At 37.5% G+C, this 18,685-nt stretch overlaps 1 protein-coding gene across 1 annotated transcript in view; it reads right to left on the reverse strand.

Moving 5' to 3' along the window:
• LOC103146336 (protein tyrosine phosphatase receptor type M) overlaps positions 1–18,685 on the reverse strand; it is a 205,350-nt gene that overhangs the window by 83,297 nt on the left and 103,368 nt on the right. The window contains exons 10-12 of the mRNA XM_016677466.1: positions 14,864–15,065; positions 13,594–13,696; positions 2,228–2,501 (exon numbers count right to left, since the gene is read on the reverse strand). Coding sequence (XP_016532952.1) covers positions 2,228–2,501; positions 13,594–13,696; positions 14,864–15,065 — 579 coding nt within the window. The remainder of the gene's footprint in view (positions 1–2,227; positions 2,502–13,593; positions 13,697–14,863; positions 15,066–18,685) is intronic.

Consider the following 18,685-nt stretch of genomic DNA (forward strand, 5'->3'; position numbering starts at 1 on the left):
CAGGTTGCAGATCCCTGGATTGAACCATTCAACCATGCCTGAACTATTTTTCTTTCCAATGTGGAAAGATAAAACAAAATATAATCATACATTCAAAAATTACCCATATAGACTATAACAGATATTTGCAGACCTGCTAATTGTTGGTTAAATGTTGCAGATAAACCACGTTTTCTGTCGAGCAAGCTTCTGGTATTGTTCTGACTGCATCATGACAGATCACTCTTCTCATCAAAATTGGTAAATTTCACTGAAATTCTTTGGTTTCCTGTGTTTTAAATTTATATGAGCATTTAAAACAAGAAGCTGAATATTAGCTTTTTCGGCTTTTGTAAATCCAGTTTTGATGAGCTGTCCATTTTGATTTGAAGTGGAGTTGATATATTTGGAGGAAGTACTACTTTTTTATTTTAAGCGACTTTGGGCAATGCCCCGGTGGCTCAGCATGATGCTACCACCACCATGCTTGATATTTATGGTTTTAACAACGAAAGCATCACTCTGACCTTCCAGTAGGATTATGCTAGGTGTTTGTTATGTCTATAAAAGTTGTGTGGTTGATAAGCAACAATAAAAACATTGACGGAGTTGATGTACATTTCAGAGCCTGTTTGGATTATTTTGACCATGTGTGCCATTTCTTATGCACACACATAATCCTGGAAAAACAACAGGTCAAATAAACGTCTATGAATGTGTGTGAGCTTCAGAATGGACTTGTAAGTCAACACAGACTCTCCTCCTCCCCATCACACCACAAACTGACTTGTATCTGTCAGTGCTTTAGTCTCAAGAGCAAACTTTGCTAATTTGATTCAGCGCTGCCTCGTGTTATTTGTATTGCCTCTTTAAAGACGTGCCAGTGTTGCTCAAGGAGGCTGTTTATGGTGATTCTCATTCAGGACACAATCGGCAGGGCTCTTGAAGTCGCGACCGAGTGAGCTGCACAGGGGAGGGTCCCTCCAAGTGCCACTTGATGACAGCAGCTATGACCTGGAGGATTAGTCAGCCCGGTTGTTATCCCCCAACTTGCACACTTAACTGCAGATCGCATCTTAAACGCTGTTTGTCAAGAGTTTGTGTGGGGTTTGAAGCAAAGCTCCAAAAGAAAAGGGCAGGAAAATAGCACACCAGTAATGGAGTGAGGGGGTATGCCATGAGATGCAGGGCTGCATTTCAAGCTTGACCGTGTTGGAAGCTGCTACATGTGCAGTTACTGCAGTTTGTACGTGAGAAGTTCGAATGAAACTGCTGGATGCAACAATCTGCTCCTACTAGCTAAAAATAGTATGTTCAAAGAAAAGGAGTTCAAATCTTAGAGTTTTACTTTTATTTAAATCTACTTTGATATTATTTAGAAGAAAATAAGTGGTTTGACGAGAAAAGGTAGCAGGACGTTGTTGAGAAACTAAACGACAGAATTATTTTTGCAGCTTTGACTTTTTTTTTTTCAAATTGTGCTCATCAGTTTGATTCTCACTAACTGAAGTTGATTAAATTAAGAACAACAAATTAGATTTTCTCTCAATTATGATAATCTGATTATGTTGTTACTCAACTGAGACAGTTAATTGTATATTTGATTAAATTGCAGAAAACTGAACCGGCAGTGATTATGTTTCTGATTTTTTTATTTATTTATTTTTTTTACTGCAACCAAAAATCATATAAATGGATATTTCCATTTCAGTGTCCACAGTTTGAACTGTTGCTCTGCTATGATTTGTTAGAACCAAGTGGTGATAAATCATTTGATATTTAGACAATATGACCTTTTATTTTGTGCACGCCATTTTAAATTTGGTGGGAAGTTAAATTACCACAATGTAAAAACGCTACACCGTCCAGTAGCTACAACTTTATATTTATCATGTCTACTGACCCTTTGCAACTGCGTCACTTAATCATTGGAAGAGCCATGATGGACGTCGGAAATGAGGATCGGGAGGGTTGAACTGAGCGATTAAGTTGTTTTTATATTTATTAAACCAAATAAATATAAAAATCTAAACAATCTGAAAAAAAAAAATACAATTTAACAAAAGCCCCAAAATAAAACAACGGCTACGCATTTATATAAAATCCAAAATCAAAATTAATCATCTACTATATATACAAGAAATCCAATGAAAACAAAAATAAACATAAAAATTAAAATTATGCATTTCTCTGAATTCAACTGTGGTGAGATTAATATAAAATAAAATAATAGTTGGCTGACACCCACCCCATTGGCTGTGCTGACAGCCTGGTAGTAGATACTGTAGCTCTTCTGAGGCAGCAGCGGGGCGTTCCAGTAGCCATTGTAGGTCTTGTTGTCGCCCACGGTGAAGGGCTGGGGCGAGTGGATGCCGGCGGCGGGGAATTGAGCAGTGAAGTAATACTGCGAGTTCAGCAGCGTGGCGTTCTGGAAGTGAATGGGAACTGGGTAGCAGCGTAAGATTTCCGCGGTGCCCCGTGCTCTGCGTGGACGTTCCTCCTCCACTACCACCTGGTACACGCTGCAAACGCAGAAACCAAACAGGATTAGCTAACTCCAGTGGGCATTAGTTGAATGCTATTGGCAACTTGCATGCTTTTTTGTTCCAGTTAGCCTTTGCTAAAGTGTGGCAGTTGTCTTTTTTTATAAACAAAAACAGGCATGCATGCTGCAACGCTTAATTTGTCAGAAAATCCCATTCCATCCAGAAAACAGGAAAAAAAAACAAACAAAAAAAACTTGTTCTCTCAAAAGACAAACTAATTTCACAGAAAAGACTACAGCAAAAATATATGAGCTATAACAAAAGAAAGGGTCTGATTTTCTTTGGTTTTTCATCATTCAGCAACTTTCCATTTCTCCACCACTCGAGCCGTGTGGTTAGTCAAAGTAAAACTACAGCTTTGTGTGTCTTGACAGGGATGACATTGTCTCTGAGCCGGCCACTTAGTTTGAGGGAGAGCCTGTCTTGTAGCTGTCCATGTTAGTATGCATCACACATCCACCTGTTAAATCTATTGAGTGACAAAGAGTCTGTTTACAGCTGCCATAGGGAATAAGCAGGCCTGAGTGAGAAATAGCGCTACTCTCTAAAAGAGCAGAAAATATAGCTATTGTGACCCAAAAAAGTACCAAAATAAAAAAAATAAACAAGAACATTTGTGAAGAAATTTAAAAGGGGCCTGTTGGGAGGTTTGTAGCACTAGCATGTTGACCTACAATTACATATTCCATGTGGTTTGCAAACAGCAGTGTAAGCTAACGTTAGCATTGAGCTAACGTTAGCTTACGTTAGCTTACAAGCTACTGTGGGCTATCACTGTCATGTTACTTCATGAAGCATGCTAATAGCAGTGTATAAGCCAAAAAAAAAAAATTTAGGCAAGTATTTTGTGCAGCTTTAAAAACACATAATTATTAAAATAACATTTAGATGCATTTTTATGTTCAGGTACTTTAAAGGTAGTGTTTGATAAGTTTAAAAGATAACCTCTTGCCTAAAAAAAACACTTAATGTACAATTTTAAATGGCTTTTTGTGGTAGTATTATGTAACTTGAAAATAAAAAAAATACATTTTCATTAATCTTCATAAAGAATCAAACTGAAATTCAAACTTAAATATAACAGCCTCAGATCTTAAAAGTTTTAAAATTAAGGAAAACACAATTAGGTGTTTTACCTCACACACTGGTTAACTAGTTCAAATGCTTCAGCAATTTGTGAATCTATTTAACAATGAAGCACATTTATGGTAACACACTGAAGTTTAGTTTCTACGTTAAGTTGTTCTATGCTGTATGAAAATGGTAGGTAGGCTAAAGTGAGCTTGGTTGAGTGTAAATATAGATGGGGAAAAAAAATCTTTGCTCAAGTAGCTGTACTCCAAAGCCCTGCAGATGATCAATTGTTCCCCACGGATGGTAGTAGATGACTAAGTATCCCCTTGTGTGTACAAGCAAATGCTCTTTAACCCTACAGTTTATCATGAGGTGCTTGCAGTGTCATTAAAATCTTCTCTCTTTGCTCTCAGTGGGTGTGGTCCAATTCCTTAGAGCTCTCCTATTTAGCAACAGGGTGGGAGGTAATGAAATATTTAATCCTGCTCAGAGTCTGCTGGAGAAATCAGCCTTTAATTACTGTCCCCTATTGAGAGCCGAGGTCAAAGGGCAGGTAGGGATGGTACATCGGGAGCCACTTAAGTAGCCTGAGAGCAACAGAGAAATGACTGATTAGTCTGCAAGGAAGTCTGAGCCAAAACACTTTAGATCTGGTGTGAACTGTCACTGACAGTATATTAGTCAAGATAAACTACGGTTGAGAAACGCTGGGGGAAAAAAAAATTGCCCCTCAGACTTTTATTCTTGCTTTGTTGTCATATTTAGATGTTCAAATCAAAATATAATATACCGTATTTATTTTCCGGACTATAGAGCGCACCTCACCATAAGCCGCACCCACAAAGTTTAAAAAAACAACAACAAAAAAACAAACAAAAAACAACTGGAAACATACATATATAAGCCGCTGGTATCGCCGCCCCTCTCGGTTTTCCATAAATCTGCTGCTAAGGAGTAGCCCTTACCATAAACTCGTTCAGTCTATTTCCTTCCTGTACTACCAGATCGACAGCCTTCAACTTAAAAGCTGCATCATATGAACTTCGTGTGGTTTCCATGATGAGGGGCTCTGAGTCTGAAAACATTTCTCCTTTGTGCCTGCTGCCAGCATGTGCTTGTTCTAAATGAAAATCAGCACTTTCTTCTTTGATTTCCAATTTTGACTTCCAATGATTCTCTTCCTGCTAAAGAGCCCCCTGGTGGTTGAATAAAAATCCACAGGAAAGCCGCACGTTTCATTTATGAACTGAAAAAGGTACTCAAACTAAGCTAGCCCTTTACAAAACAATGAATGTCCTGATGCTAACGTACAAATTAACCACAATTAACTATATATTTTTATTTTACTTTCACAATTGTTACCCAGGGGTGATTCCTGCTAGACCATTAGAATCAAGAAATTACCAAAATATAGCCTGTTTGATAAAATGAAGTAGACTAAAACTCATAACACCCCGATCCACAGACAATCAAGAACAAATGAGAAGTGAAAACTATCAGTCGGAAATGATTATAAAGATATTTCTCAAGCTTTGGGAAACCAGCAAACCACAGTAAGTGACATTAACAAATGGAGAAAACAGTTACTGGATGAACAAAATTATTCCAGGAGCGCATGAACAAATTCATCCAAGAGTCACAAAAAAACAAAAACAAAAAAAAACAAGACATCTTTTAAACACTCCAGGCATTACTTGCCTCAGTTAACGACTGTGTTTATGAAAAGCATCAAGTAAAAGAGAAGGCAAAAATATCATCTATAACAAAGTTCAAAAGTCAAAACCACAGCAGATCAATAAGATTACAAATGCTCATCTCATATTTGCTTAAAAATATATTTTTTTCAGTAAATAAATGCAATCTCAGGACAGTTTTCAATTGGTCTACATTGCTCTATATCTGCATGATCAACAACCCAAACCAGAATAAGGTGGTAAATATTTTTTACAATCAAATCATTCATAAAAAACTGAAATTATTGTTCTGCTGACTTTACAACACATCATGTAAAACATTAAGTTTATTATCACATAAATAAATGCCAGTGAATCACTGGCTCACCCCAGCTGTTTCTTTATAATATGATGATATGGCTGTGCTTATTGACAGACACAGTTTTAATAGAGTTGCTTTCCTTTCCGCAGGCTAAATAGAAAGTGCCACAGGCTATGAGGCTCCAAGGAGAAGAATGCTTGTAAGGTGGAAATCCAAACCAGTCGTAACAAAAAAAACAACAACAGTATTTTAGCTCACAACAAATTCAAAATAAAAAAGGTCTAGTTATCATAATCAGTGTCTCCAACGTAAGTTCAGATGCTTTAGACAAGTTGAACTGGCACATGAGGCCGTTTCTTGTACTATGAAATGCATTAACCTTTTTTTTGTTCCCCTAATTGCTGCCAACTTGCTAATAAGCCTTTAAGCAGTTGACACTTTGTCACCTCTTGCTGAGTTCACAGTTTACATCATGAGTCATTTTGACAAACCCGAGACATTTTAGTCAGTTTTTTGATTTAATGTGACACGATAAAACAAACAGCAGATGAACCACAATGGCTCTGATGGCAGGAGCTAAAATCTTCTACAGCTGGAACTATCGATAATTACGATAGTTCAACATATTTTTATACAAAGAAAAGTAAAACAACTTTGATACTGAATATATAAAATCTGAGCCATAAAGATTTCAGAACTATCAATCTGATTGATAATGGTGTCATACGGAATAACTGCCAATATAAACTGGCTGTTAGACTTCAAATCAAGCATTTCGCAATTAGTATTAATTTTTTTGTCCTTGACTTATTATTTTGTCCAGATGCCAGAATTGCAACAAACTCTGCTTTTAAGTCTTTGACTTGACTCCTGCTTGCCCTGCATTATGCGTTAATAATACCTGACAGGCTTGACTTAGACTTACTTCCTAGTTCTTGATTTTCTACCACATTAGCTGTCTGCAACAACATCTTACAAATTACTGGAACAAGTGCCGCTTATAAACACTGTTGTATTTGCTAAAACCTACTTATAAGCTTGCTGTCTACTTCTAAGAAAGAAGGTAGCAAATATGTAATCAAAGATGAGCCTAAACAAGATTGCACACAAACGTTTAACAATCAAAGGTTCTTTACCAGACATTGTAAGTGACGGCTTTGGTATTTTAGTTAGTACCACAAACATTTGAGTCATTTTTTTTTTGTTTTAGCTGTCCACTTGTTACAATCAGCAGTTGTGCTATGAGTTTATTTACTATTTATAAGGAGTATTTTGAATATTTAAAGCAGTATAAAAAAACGTAATGTCTCCTTCATAAATGTTACATCCGATTGTTATTCAAGCAAACAGGATTATGTTTACTTCATATCAGAGTATAATTAAGATCACTGTTATTCAAACCAGTGACATATTTATCACTAAAGTCATATTTTAATTCTACCAAAATGTTTCTATAGTTTCTGTAATGTTTTAGAGCCACCCAGCCAGAGTTCAGACAGGAATGGAGCTAAACATTAGGGTGATGGTCAGAAGGCCTTCTGACCTAAGACTTTAAGATTTTTTAACAAGAATAAGTCATCAAATTGGACCAAAAAGACCAAAAACGTAAATATTTTTCAATTGATTACTGTAAATAGTTTTTAACAGGCCGAAATGAAAATTTACATACTTCTGTTTATAGTCTGCTAGCGTAACTTTACATGCAATGCTGAAACATAAGCTCCTAATTCTATAACTCCCTCTATGAACACCTTGTACTGCTCTCTATGGTCATCAGAAAATTGGGATAACAGGACAACTGCTCAAAAGCTGTTTGATTTTTGTCAAAGCAGGTATTATTTTTATTAGTTTTATTTTCTCAGATGTAATACTATATTCAAATAAATAAGAAAAAGAAACCACTATGACTTCTTTAGATTTCTTAAACATTATGAAAATCCTTCTTAGAGATATCAAGCAAAAATGTAAAGTGATTTTCACATCTGTTTATGATTTCTGATGGAGGAAAAAATCATGCATCTAATTCCAAACATCCTGTAGTTCCTTCAGAACAGGGATAATAAAACTAGCTGAAGGGAAAAGCGGTATCAGGAGAGCCTTGTAAGCTGTTGAATGGTCTTCCACAAGAGGCCAGCAGGGGAGACCTGCATCCCCGCAGCAGCACTGCAACCTGAACTGACACCAATTAGGCCTCCCCCAGCCTCGCCGCCCGATAGATTTCAGCTGCACCGCCATGTGACATCAACCAATTATGGCGGATTGACTTGAAATCGACCGGATTGTGACCTGAAACCCAGATTTATTTTTCATGTGGGCTGATAGAGGAAGGACTGCGGGCCGTTTGAGCAGATCCAGGAATGAGGATGGGAGGCATTTTCAATCACTGTCTTGGGTTAATGTTAATCTGATGCCTCTCTCTGCCTATATGTGTGATTTAAAAGCGGCTGTAAGTTACGCTTTCTCCTGACCCTGCATCCTTCCTCCTCGCCTCCATCTTCTTACTCTTTATTTTTCCCCTGGTGTCTGCAAAAGCAATAAAGCAAACAAATTAGAAGGTACCATAGATTACATACGCTATTAAATCGTGAAAAGCAGCAAGTTAAGTTACACTTAGGCGTAGTCATTAGGGTTTGCTGTGCTGTGATCAAAGAAAGTTGGGGCCTATTTTAGGTTGCAAGAAAATCCCTTAACTGATATCAGGCCACGGTTAAGCAAAGATAATCTAACGCTACAGGCTAGAGGAGACGCTCAAGGCAAAGGTTATTGCAGAAAGAGAGAGAAGGGCTGATTTAGTGGTGTGGATGATAAGGAAAGCGTTCCAAATCATTTTTTTCCCCAGCAGAAGCATGTAAACATCTATTTTGATGTTACGGAGTGAGGAGGCGGATGCTGGCGCTGACGAGGGGCCATTGCAAACATTAGTTTAACACGACATGACTGATAGACAGTTGGCTAATCCTCTTAAAGAAACAGTGTCCCCTCTGGTAAAAAATGTTCCCGGCTTCACACGTTGGCCTGGGAGATTAGGAGCAAAATCCAACTTAGAAATGTTACACTCATTAGCAAAAACACAAATAAAAAAATACATGTATAAATAAATAGCAAATGTTTATCTAAAATATCTTTTTTTTTTTCTGCTTAAGTGGAATCAGTATTTGAGCCTGTGCTATCAAGAGATCTTCCAGTGCAGCTTCCCTTCCTGTGTGGAACATCTGATGCTTGAAAGTCAAACGTCTGGTGGGTTATTGCCTCCTAAACCCAATCAGCATGCAAGATTGCATTATCAAATCAAGCTTGGTGCTGCTCTGCTCCGCTCTGCAGTGGATAAGTGTCTCTCCGATGTCAAACCTTTTTTTTTCATCAAGCGTTTAAAGTTGATTTCATGAAGTGAAAATCAGAACATGATACTGACTAGTGTCGAAAAAAGAAGTACGGAAAAGGCAACATTTAATTGGACATGGGGGTTTCAACATTTTCTTCATCTCAGACTTTCAGATTAGTACTCACTACCAATTCTAAAAGTAAAACTTTCTTTACTGGATATATTTCTGTCAAGGACAGAAATATATCCAGTTTTGAATATCTCTACATATTGGTTTTAAATATCTCTACATATTGGTTTTAAATATCTCTACATATTGGTATTGGTTTTAAATATCTCTACATATTGGTTTTAAATATCTCTACATATTGGTTTTAAATATCTCTACATATTGGTACTTGGAAAACTACAGATTGCATGGAAGGATGGGCAAAGAGGTGGAAACAAGGGATAGAAAGGTGAATTTAGAGACAGGTAACAGACAGAAAGCTTTCAAGATAGAAAAATTATGAATAGAAAAACAGAAAGACGGACCAAGTTAAGGATGGACCAAAAACCTGATAGTAGAATAAATGAATGGATGGAAAAAAAATTATTGGCGACAGAAAAATGAATAGACAGTAGGATGGATGGAAAGATGTAGAGATGGATGAAAAAACAGATGGATAGATTGAGAGATAGGAAATGAATGGACAAATAGATATAAAGCTTTGTAAAAAATTAAGAGCCCGTTGAAAAAACCCTGGTTGTTCCACTAAATATAGGTTTCTGAACTCTTCCTGAGTCAAAACATTAGAGTTGTTGTTTCTAAATGTATATGAACTTGTTTGAGGTCTGAAGCTCTGCATCTTTTTCGTTATTTTGACATTTCCTCATTTTCCGCAAATAAAAACTGAATTTTCGCTGGTAATGTCAGAGACATGCTGTCAGTAGTTCATAGAATAAAAGAACAATGTCCATTTACTCAAACATAAACCTATAAAAAGTCAAATCAGATCATTTTAAGTGGCTTCTTAATTATTTCCAAAGCTGTAAGTAGATGGACTGAAAGTTGGACAGATTAAAAATCCATCCATCCGTCTTCATATTCCTTGAACGTGGGGAATCGCTACATCTACATCAATGCTCAGGTAAACAGTGGATCCTCCTCTGAATAAAATCAGTCACCTTCAATTTTTCAAAAGTCCAATTTCTCCCTTACAGGGTGGAGGTGGAAAGCACCTTCAAAAAGCACGCCAGCATCTGTTCTTGGACCTGAATCCCAATCTCTCCTGTTTGCTGCCCTTTACCGCTTCCTCTCTTTTTGCAATGCATATTTGAAAGCAGCGTGCGCACACAAGAAGACTGCCCGCTGGCCTTTACGTCCTGAGAGATTGAAGAGAAGCGAGAAGGTGGGGAAAAGAGCTGCGGACCTGTGGACCTCTAAAGTTTAGATGAGGGAAGGCTGTGCCGTGATCAAAGGATGCCTCAATTACTTTTGAGCTGCGGTTGAGCCGTGCGGTGAACTTTACGGATTAATTTTTTTAATGGAATATCTTGGGACTCATTAAACATTCATGCTCTGCAAAACTAAACATCTGTATCAAAACACATTGTTTTCTCTGTTCTTCAATTATTCACAAGCACAGAGTGTGACCACATTTTAAATACATCAGATAGCATTTAGGGAAAGCGTCACTGCACACTTTTGCTGAAGATTAGTCAATGCAACACAGGTTTTTACACTAAATTCAGTTTCTTCTTCCCTTCTGGCGCGCTCTCCCTCCATTGGTAAACAGTTAAGCAGCCCAGTGTTCTAATGAGTAGAAGCTCCAATTTTCTGAGCCTCTGTTAATTATAATTAGAGCTCTGTAATTACTCTGCAGAAAGAATGGCAGCCTGGGTAAGGCCATCTGAATTGTACCTGGGAGAAAATTAAAAACCCATCACTCTGTCTTACTTGCTCGGGCTTCCACGTCTGGTGCCCGGGCATTTATCTGGACAGCTGCACATATGGTAAACATGAGCCGACAAGCCTGACTAAAGATCTCCAGGCTGTAATCTTTAAAGGACCCACATGAGCTGATGGTGTAAAATTGAGTTTTACAGCAAGCCCAAGTGTTTGCCACTCTCCTTTAAGGCGTTGTAGAGCACTGTGTAGAAGAGCTTTTACTTGATATTCTGGCGTTCTACACTGATTGGCAAAAGTACTTTTCTCCCTTGAATCTTTTTTGCATTTTCTCATATTATAGCCACAAATTTCATTGTAGTTACTGGGGTTTTATGTAGTAGATTATTATACAGTAGCACATAGTTGTTAATAATAAAGTGAAAGGAAAGGGATGCATGGTCTCCAATCAATATACATCTTAAAAGCATCGTGACCAATTGTATCAGAATCTAAATAATTTGTAGAATCATTTGTAGAAACCCCTTGCACATCCAGAAACTGTAATTTTTATTATTTTATTTTATTGTTTAGTTGATACACTGCAAAAACAAACTCTCACAAAGTATTTTTGGTCTAGTTTCTAATGCAAATATGTTGATACGCTTGAAATAAGACAAAATTAAAACAAGCTCCTATATCTTGCTGAAAAGTTACTTGTTCTGTCTCATTTCAAGAGCACTAAAATATTTGCACCAAAACTAGAGCAAAAATACTTAGCAAGATTTTGTGTTTTTGCAGTGTAGGGACAGATACAATCATCACAGTGTTCAGAGCCGCAGCTAACACTTATGCCTTGAAGGACCTATATAATATAATAATAAACCTAATATAATAATATCAATAGTAAATAAAATAAAATGACAAAAAATATATAAAACAATGTATTTGATGATAATAACAATAATAATTTTGAACATATGTGAAGAAGAGATAATCCACTATATATTGGATCTTGTGTACCATATTAGGCTTCCAAAAACATAATGTGTTGTGTATAATTCTGCTATTAAAGAATGGTTTAAAGAAAATCAGGACAGTGCCTTCTGCTCTCCATTGTTCTTTCCTGATTCTTAGTAAAGGAAGGGTAAGCAGATGGCTGCAGTCACATGGTACACATTTAAACTTTAACAATGGTCCCAAAATATACCCTCATAAAATATCTAAAAAATATAACATGTTACAGGGTAACACTAGAACCAAAGAAACAACACTGAAAAAAAGAGAGAGCAGAAAGTTGGTTTTCTCTATTTCTGTATCACATAAAGGGGAACTGCTATACTTCGATTTGGATCTCTACTGCTTCTAAAAACAGTCTAAGCATTTAAACAAACAAACAAACAAACAAACAAAACACCCAGTCAGTTTTTGGTAAAAACCTATTTTGGTGTCTGGAAAATGATCCATTTCAAAAACTTTCAGAATGTGACATCACAAATCAGCAGGTGCTGCCCCTCACCTATCAACCTCAGTGAAGCCCAGCCTGTTACCTAGCAACCAAAGCTTATTTATGTCATGTTTGGTCAGCTGCTTTCACCACTGTATGCGCTGTACAATGGCTGCTGGAACAGAAAAATCTTTTGCTGTTGACTTACCATCCAGAAACCATTTGCTGCATTCTTGTTGGTTGTGCAGGAGGTTCTACTTTCACTTTAGAAAGAAAGAAAGCTGCAGCTGTATAATTCTGCACGCTTGCAGTCATTTTCACATGCCAGTGTAAACACTGATTTGGAAGGCGTGGCCAGCAGCAATTTATTTGGATTTAAAGTGACAAGAGACCCTAAGACAGCTCATTCTGAAAGGAGATCTAAAAAGGCAGAACTGACCAGACCAGACTGAACAGATGTATTTTTTTTTTTTAGCACAAATCTGTTATCAATCAATCAAAATTTATTTGTATTGCACATTTCAGCAGCAAGGCATTTCAAAGTGCTTTACATCATTAAACACATAAACACAGAGTCATGCAACATTGAATAAACAATCAAAAACATAAATTTTCCTGCTGAGTCGAAGTTCTGCCCTTCGAATCGGCAGGAAAAAAGAAAAAAATGTTATACATTTTAGAGAATTGCTAGTTATACATGTGATCCTGTATGCAATCAAGTCAAAAATAAATGTATTTTCTTTGACTGTGCTGACTAATTAGAGCGCATACAACTGTTTGTGATTGTAGTGTAACCCTTTTTCAGTTCAGTTTTTAAGCCGATTGATCCTACTGCTTGCTGAAGTAAGACAACATCACACAAAATCTGACCAATAAACCCTGCCAGACACCTGCAGGGATCTTCATGAGCCAAAATAGAGGCTTTTATGCAATAAACTGACTTTTAAAAGGAAACACCTGCTGTCTTTCCTTAATAATGAGTAATATATTCAGCACAAAGCAGGGTAAATTCCCTCACTCCCCCAGAAGCCTGTGGTGGCTCAGGGTGGGCAGCGTGCTACATGAAAGGCACGCATAGGAGAGAGATCCTGAAGCTAGCCTTGGCTGCACCAAGCTTTGTTCTCATCTTCAAAGGCTAGGTTTTTTTTTTTTTTTTATAGAATCAAAATCCACAAACAAATAAAGCTCAGATGTGTACAGTAAGGCGCTGGATTCCCTGGTAACTCACTTTCACGGAGGGGTATTGATAAAAACAAGCTCTTTGATAATTCTTCGGTTGCTGATGGTGGTTCTGTGAGTTTTATCGTGTTGTCTTTTCTTCACACTGTGACGTATCGTCCGTGTCGTTACTGTGGGAGCCTACCTGACGGGCGCGCCTCTGCTCTGGGCGGGTTTGAGCAGCACAGTGACCGTGTTGTCCGTCTGGTTCAGAGAGGTCTCCTGGTCGTAAGCTGGCATAGAGGGAGCTAAGGTAAGGCGAAAACAAGCCGAAAGGTTTGATCAGAATCAAAGTTATCAAAGTTTGCATGTGAACTGGATGAAAAGAAGTCACATTTATGTCGTGTACTGTAAATTCACTCAACGCAGTGATATAGTTACATTTTTCTGTTCATTTTGATGAATTTTTGCTATCAGAAAAGATTTAGAAAAATGTGCTTTTTGACTTTAGAATAGTACATGGATTATCTAAATGTTTGAGGGATGGTCAAGTATGTGACCAGGGGCTCTGAAATTGTATTATATTAGTTTTTTTTTTTAATTAAATGGTCATTACATTTTATGAATGCAATGAATGTAAGCACCGTATTTTAAGTCTTGTAGTACTCATGTCTCCTGCTCTGGAGACTACAGCTGAAAAGCTATACTTACAGGAATGTTAACTAATGTGAATATTCTCTAAAATGTTCAAAATCCTTCAAAGCCCCTTTTACTGCTTGGCCATCCTTCCACTTAACTTTCCAATAGCTAGCTTTGAAACAGAATGTACAGACTCTTTAGCAATGAATCCACCGCTTGACACTGTTGGCCATAACTTACAATTTCTGCAATCAAATACCGTTTATTTATTTACACAGAGAAAATGTACATTTCATTAACCTTCCAAGAGATGCATGGTACCAGATTATAGAAAAAAATGCTTATTTCCACCTGCTGTCCATGAGCAGACTGAAGTAATCAATCTGCTAAGTATGACTTAGCAGATCATGAAGTGGTGAAAAGCCAGAATATAAATTAATTACACACACGTCTGATAATTCATTATTCAACCCGTGTTTTATATGTTTTTATCAGAGAAACTGACAATTAACAAAAACAATAGACAAAGATGCTTGAAATGTTGCTCATAAAATTTATATTTTATGATTTTCATCTCAAGTAAATGAACTACTGTTTAATTCTAATTTACTGTGCTAAACATGCAATAAAAATAAAACTACTTAAGTCCACAATCAGTTCAGTAGAAGAACTGTTGCTATGTTTAAAGCAAGTTGTAAGGATTTATGTGCTGTCCTATCAAATTTTATCTGCAAATGAAGAAAAAAAAGAGTGCATGTTTAGCATCTCCATCAGCAGTGAGTGTTGCACAACACATTCTGCATTACTGACACCAGGACTCCATTGACCCTGCTGACCTGAAATCTTGGTGGTGAACTGGGTTATGACAGGGGGGCCGTAGCCCTTGGCTGTGCTAGCGCGCAGCGTGAAGGAGTACGTGGAGCCCGGGTAGAGGCCCGTGAACACGTGGGTGGTCTCGTTGCCCAGCTTCACAGCCTTCCCGCTCTGGTTGGAGAGGTCCAGCTCGGGGTCAAAGGAGCTCACCGCCTTATAGGAGATCTAGCATTAAATTAAAAAAACAGAAAGAGAATATTGTTTTAGTTGCCCTAGAAACTCTGGTTTTTGCTTCATGTTTTTTTTTTTTTGCAAGAAATTGGCTACATAAAAAAATATCAAGGACTTCAACATGAAGAATATGAGAGCATTGCTACGGTACATGTTCAGTATCTTGGCTCTTAAATATCAGCCGACTTTAACAGCCTTAAGCTGAGCTTTTTCAGTCACATGACCTCCAAGTTAACGTCCTGTTCAGATTCACCAAAGATCTGCAATCGCAGAGAAACATCAGCAGGAAACTGTGGTTGAAATTAATCTTCTCTACTATGTTATTTGAATGAATTCAATTTGTTTCACACATATTCAACAAGTCAGACTGCACCGCAGGATTGCTTTGTGGAAACTCAGCCTGTGGAAGATTTTCATGCGTGTACAAGTATGTATGAGAAAAAAAAAAAAAAAGCAGAAATGGCCTGTGGAGATGGGGACTGTAAAAGCAGTGACATGTTTTCAAGGCAAAGATGAATCCCTGCTGGTGATTTCAAAGAGAGACCAAATACTCTAATGTATTTCTCCTCCATTAATAAACACAGGGCACTCTGGAGGGAAGCATTAAGGTGAGTGTTTTTGTTAATATCCATTTTGAATAATTCTAAAGTCCTACTTTAAGAAAATGCCTCTGCATGTAAAAAGAAAACCTCCATTATAATTCCAATTAAGGGACACAAAGGGAATCTGGAGTGCTGCATAATTTGTGTCCATCAAGTTTTGAAATGCTTCAAGGCTTTCTCATTTAGTCTTTGTCTGTGAAGTGAGTCTGTGATGCCAAAAACCAATATCATAACACTGCAGGCAGAGGAGTTGGAAATGACTTGTCGACACTGGGCAGGTTTTCACAATCCTAATGGATCTGACAGGAAAAAAAGCCGCAGAATTATTTGAGCAAATTAATTTGGGGGCTGATTTGACCCGATGCATCACACCGTTTCATTTAGCTGGGCTTACATTTTTCCAACCTGAGGGAGGTAAATGTCCAATTCGATGGCTTTCATGACACAAATCACAAATGATTTTACCATTCCCGAGATATTTAATGGGGGGAGGGGAGGAGTTTTGAAGAAAACAAAATGACACTGTTAAGAAAATCTATCCAAACCAATGGAAAAAAGCAAAATGGGAAACAGATTGTGTTTGCAGAGTGTGGAGTAAGACAATCCGACAGAGAGCAGCTGCAATTATGAATACAAAGTAACGGTGCGAGGATAGATCCAGCTCACAAGACGAAGCAAATACAAGAAAGAGATGAGATTTTAGAAACAAATGTAGATGAAAATCAAGAACTATTTCTTTCCTATTACAGTAAAACTATCAGGGATAACAAGCTGGATTTTAAATAATCTACAGTTTGTGTTCAATGTCAGTGTCTATATTGCTGTTTTCAATCTCCTCTTTTCAATTGTATCAGAGTAGTCCTAATTTAAAAAAAGCAAAGGTTTCCATTTGTACAAACAAAATATTTCATCAACTTACAGTTTTATAGACTGTACTAATATTATACAATACAAATGTACACTAAAGAATAACAAAAAGGTTTTGAGTTCAGAACCGTTAAAGTTTTCAATCATGGCGTTCCTGCCAAAACACAAGCATCTCTGAGAAGATGAAGGAAAAAAAAAAAAGATGAATGGAGCTAAAAAAGTAAACGGAAAAAGACATTTGGATGCTGCACAAGACTCAAGACAGGAAGAAAGATTTATTAGAACAATCCTAACCAGACAGGAAAGCTACGATGTAAAAGTTCAGATCAAACTCCCTGGGCTCAGTGTCCCGCAGCTTTTAACGGTGAATCTGCTAGAAAGCCGCCTGAATCAAAACATTAGGAGGACAAACCTGTGTTTTGTTACATGAATCCAATTTAGGATTTGCAACAAGACTTAAACATTTATGTTCAGAGACAGTCTCCATGAAATCTGCATGTGTTTATTAAGTTTATTTTACAAAGAAGACTGGGAAAAGAAGATCAGTGTCTGGATTGTGCAAACCTCACAAAGGCGAATCACAAAGAGGTCAGAGGGGCTCTGGACAAATGCAAAACCCCGTTTCCAGATTATTTCCCTTCCGCTTCACAGTTCTAAGGTGAAAAAAAAAATAAAACACTTGAAATGGGACTTTACTTCTTTGAACTTTCTACAAACATTGGTTATGTTTGCAGCAAACAGCAGCTTTTCCCAACTGTTTTAAATTAAATAACGATACTTAAACTACAGTAAGCAGCTCCTAGTTTATATCAGCAGAACTCACAAAGTTTTGTTTCTTACACCAACCAGATCACAGAGCAATACCTGGAGCAAGCTGCTGGCTTGGTTACAATCTTCATCTATCATCCTCTTTTAAACAAGATGATGTGAATATTAGCAATATATTTCTTCTAAAATAAAAAGAAGAAGGTTGTCAGTGTATTAAAACCTCCAAATGCCATAATGTCAGTGACTTATAGCTCTCTCCATATTTTATTATGCTGTTAAAGCTTTTAAGACAGAGATTTAATTGCTGCAACATATGCATGTTATTATAGCCTGGGGTAGGTGTTTTATAATGTGCAGCACATTTGCCCTGAGATAAACATGAGCAAACCTGACAGATCACCAGTGCAGACCATGTGGCAGGCCCTGAATGCTTTTACCTGCACTCTGAATTTTTCACAAAGACAAACAGCTGAAACATGTTTCTCTAAAAGCAATTATGCGCGCAGCAAACATGGCAATCTTTGTTTTCCTGCACTCTGCTGACGCGCCGTCCCTGCTACAGAACTGCGAGGAAGACACAAGGCTGCACTGCACACCTGAATAAACACAGGCTTTCAGGGAATATTTTATATCTGAGTGACCTGATGGCGAACCTGTCTGTCGGGGAAAGTGGCGCACGGAAGAGCGCAGTTTACATTTCCTTCACTATTTAATCCACCAAGCTTGTAGGAGCAGGGCTGTCAGACTGGAGCAAACAGTGACAAGAGGAAAGATCGACCGAGGAGAATCAATCTGTGGGAAAGGCTGGTGGATTACTTCCACCTTAAGTTGGTTAAGGTCAGTGTGCACATATGATACACCGCAAGTTTCTGCTTAGACTCCATTATCCATGAGTAAAGAGGCTCCTGTAATGAACTGTGCCGTGTTTAACGTGCATTTTAGAAACTGCATTTTCTTTTGAAGTCAGATTGGTCTGGCAGGACAAAGATTCAGAACGAGCCTGTTTCAGTGAACTACCGTGCATAGAGAAGTATTAGCCTTCTTAAAGAACAGCAAACTAATTTAAATATCAGCCAAAAATACTACAATACAAAAGGCAGTTTTTGAATTATTTCTTTCATCACAAGAAAGAGAGTAACTCAATTCAATTCGGGCATTAAAGGACATTTTCCCCACTTGTCTTGTATTCTGTGCTTTGGTTGTTTTGCACTTTAGGTCATTCTCACTTTTAATGGACATGTCAAAAACGATGAAAGTACAAAATGGTGTCTGGTCAAAGGCGCAAAATGAAGGCACAAAATAGTTTGTATGGGAAACAAAGAGAATAAAACACGATAATGAACCAAAGTTAATGATAGAAGAATCTGAATCTATTAT

The sequence above is a fragment of the Poecilia formosa genome, unplaced genomic scaffold, assembly GCF_000485575.1.
Source record: "Poecilia formosa unplaced genomic scaffold, Poecilia_formosa-5.1.2 Scaffold156, whole genome shotgun sequence".
Classification (NCBI taxonomy): Eukaryota; Metazoa; Chordata; class Actinopteri; order Cyprinodontiformes; family Poeciliidae; genus Poecilia; species Poecilia formosa.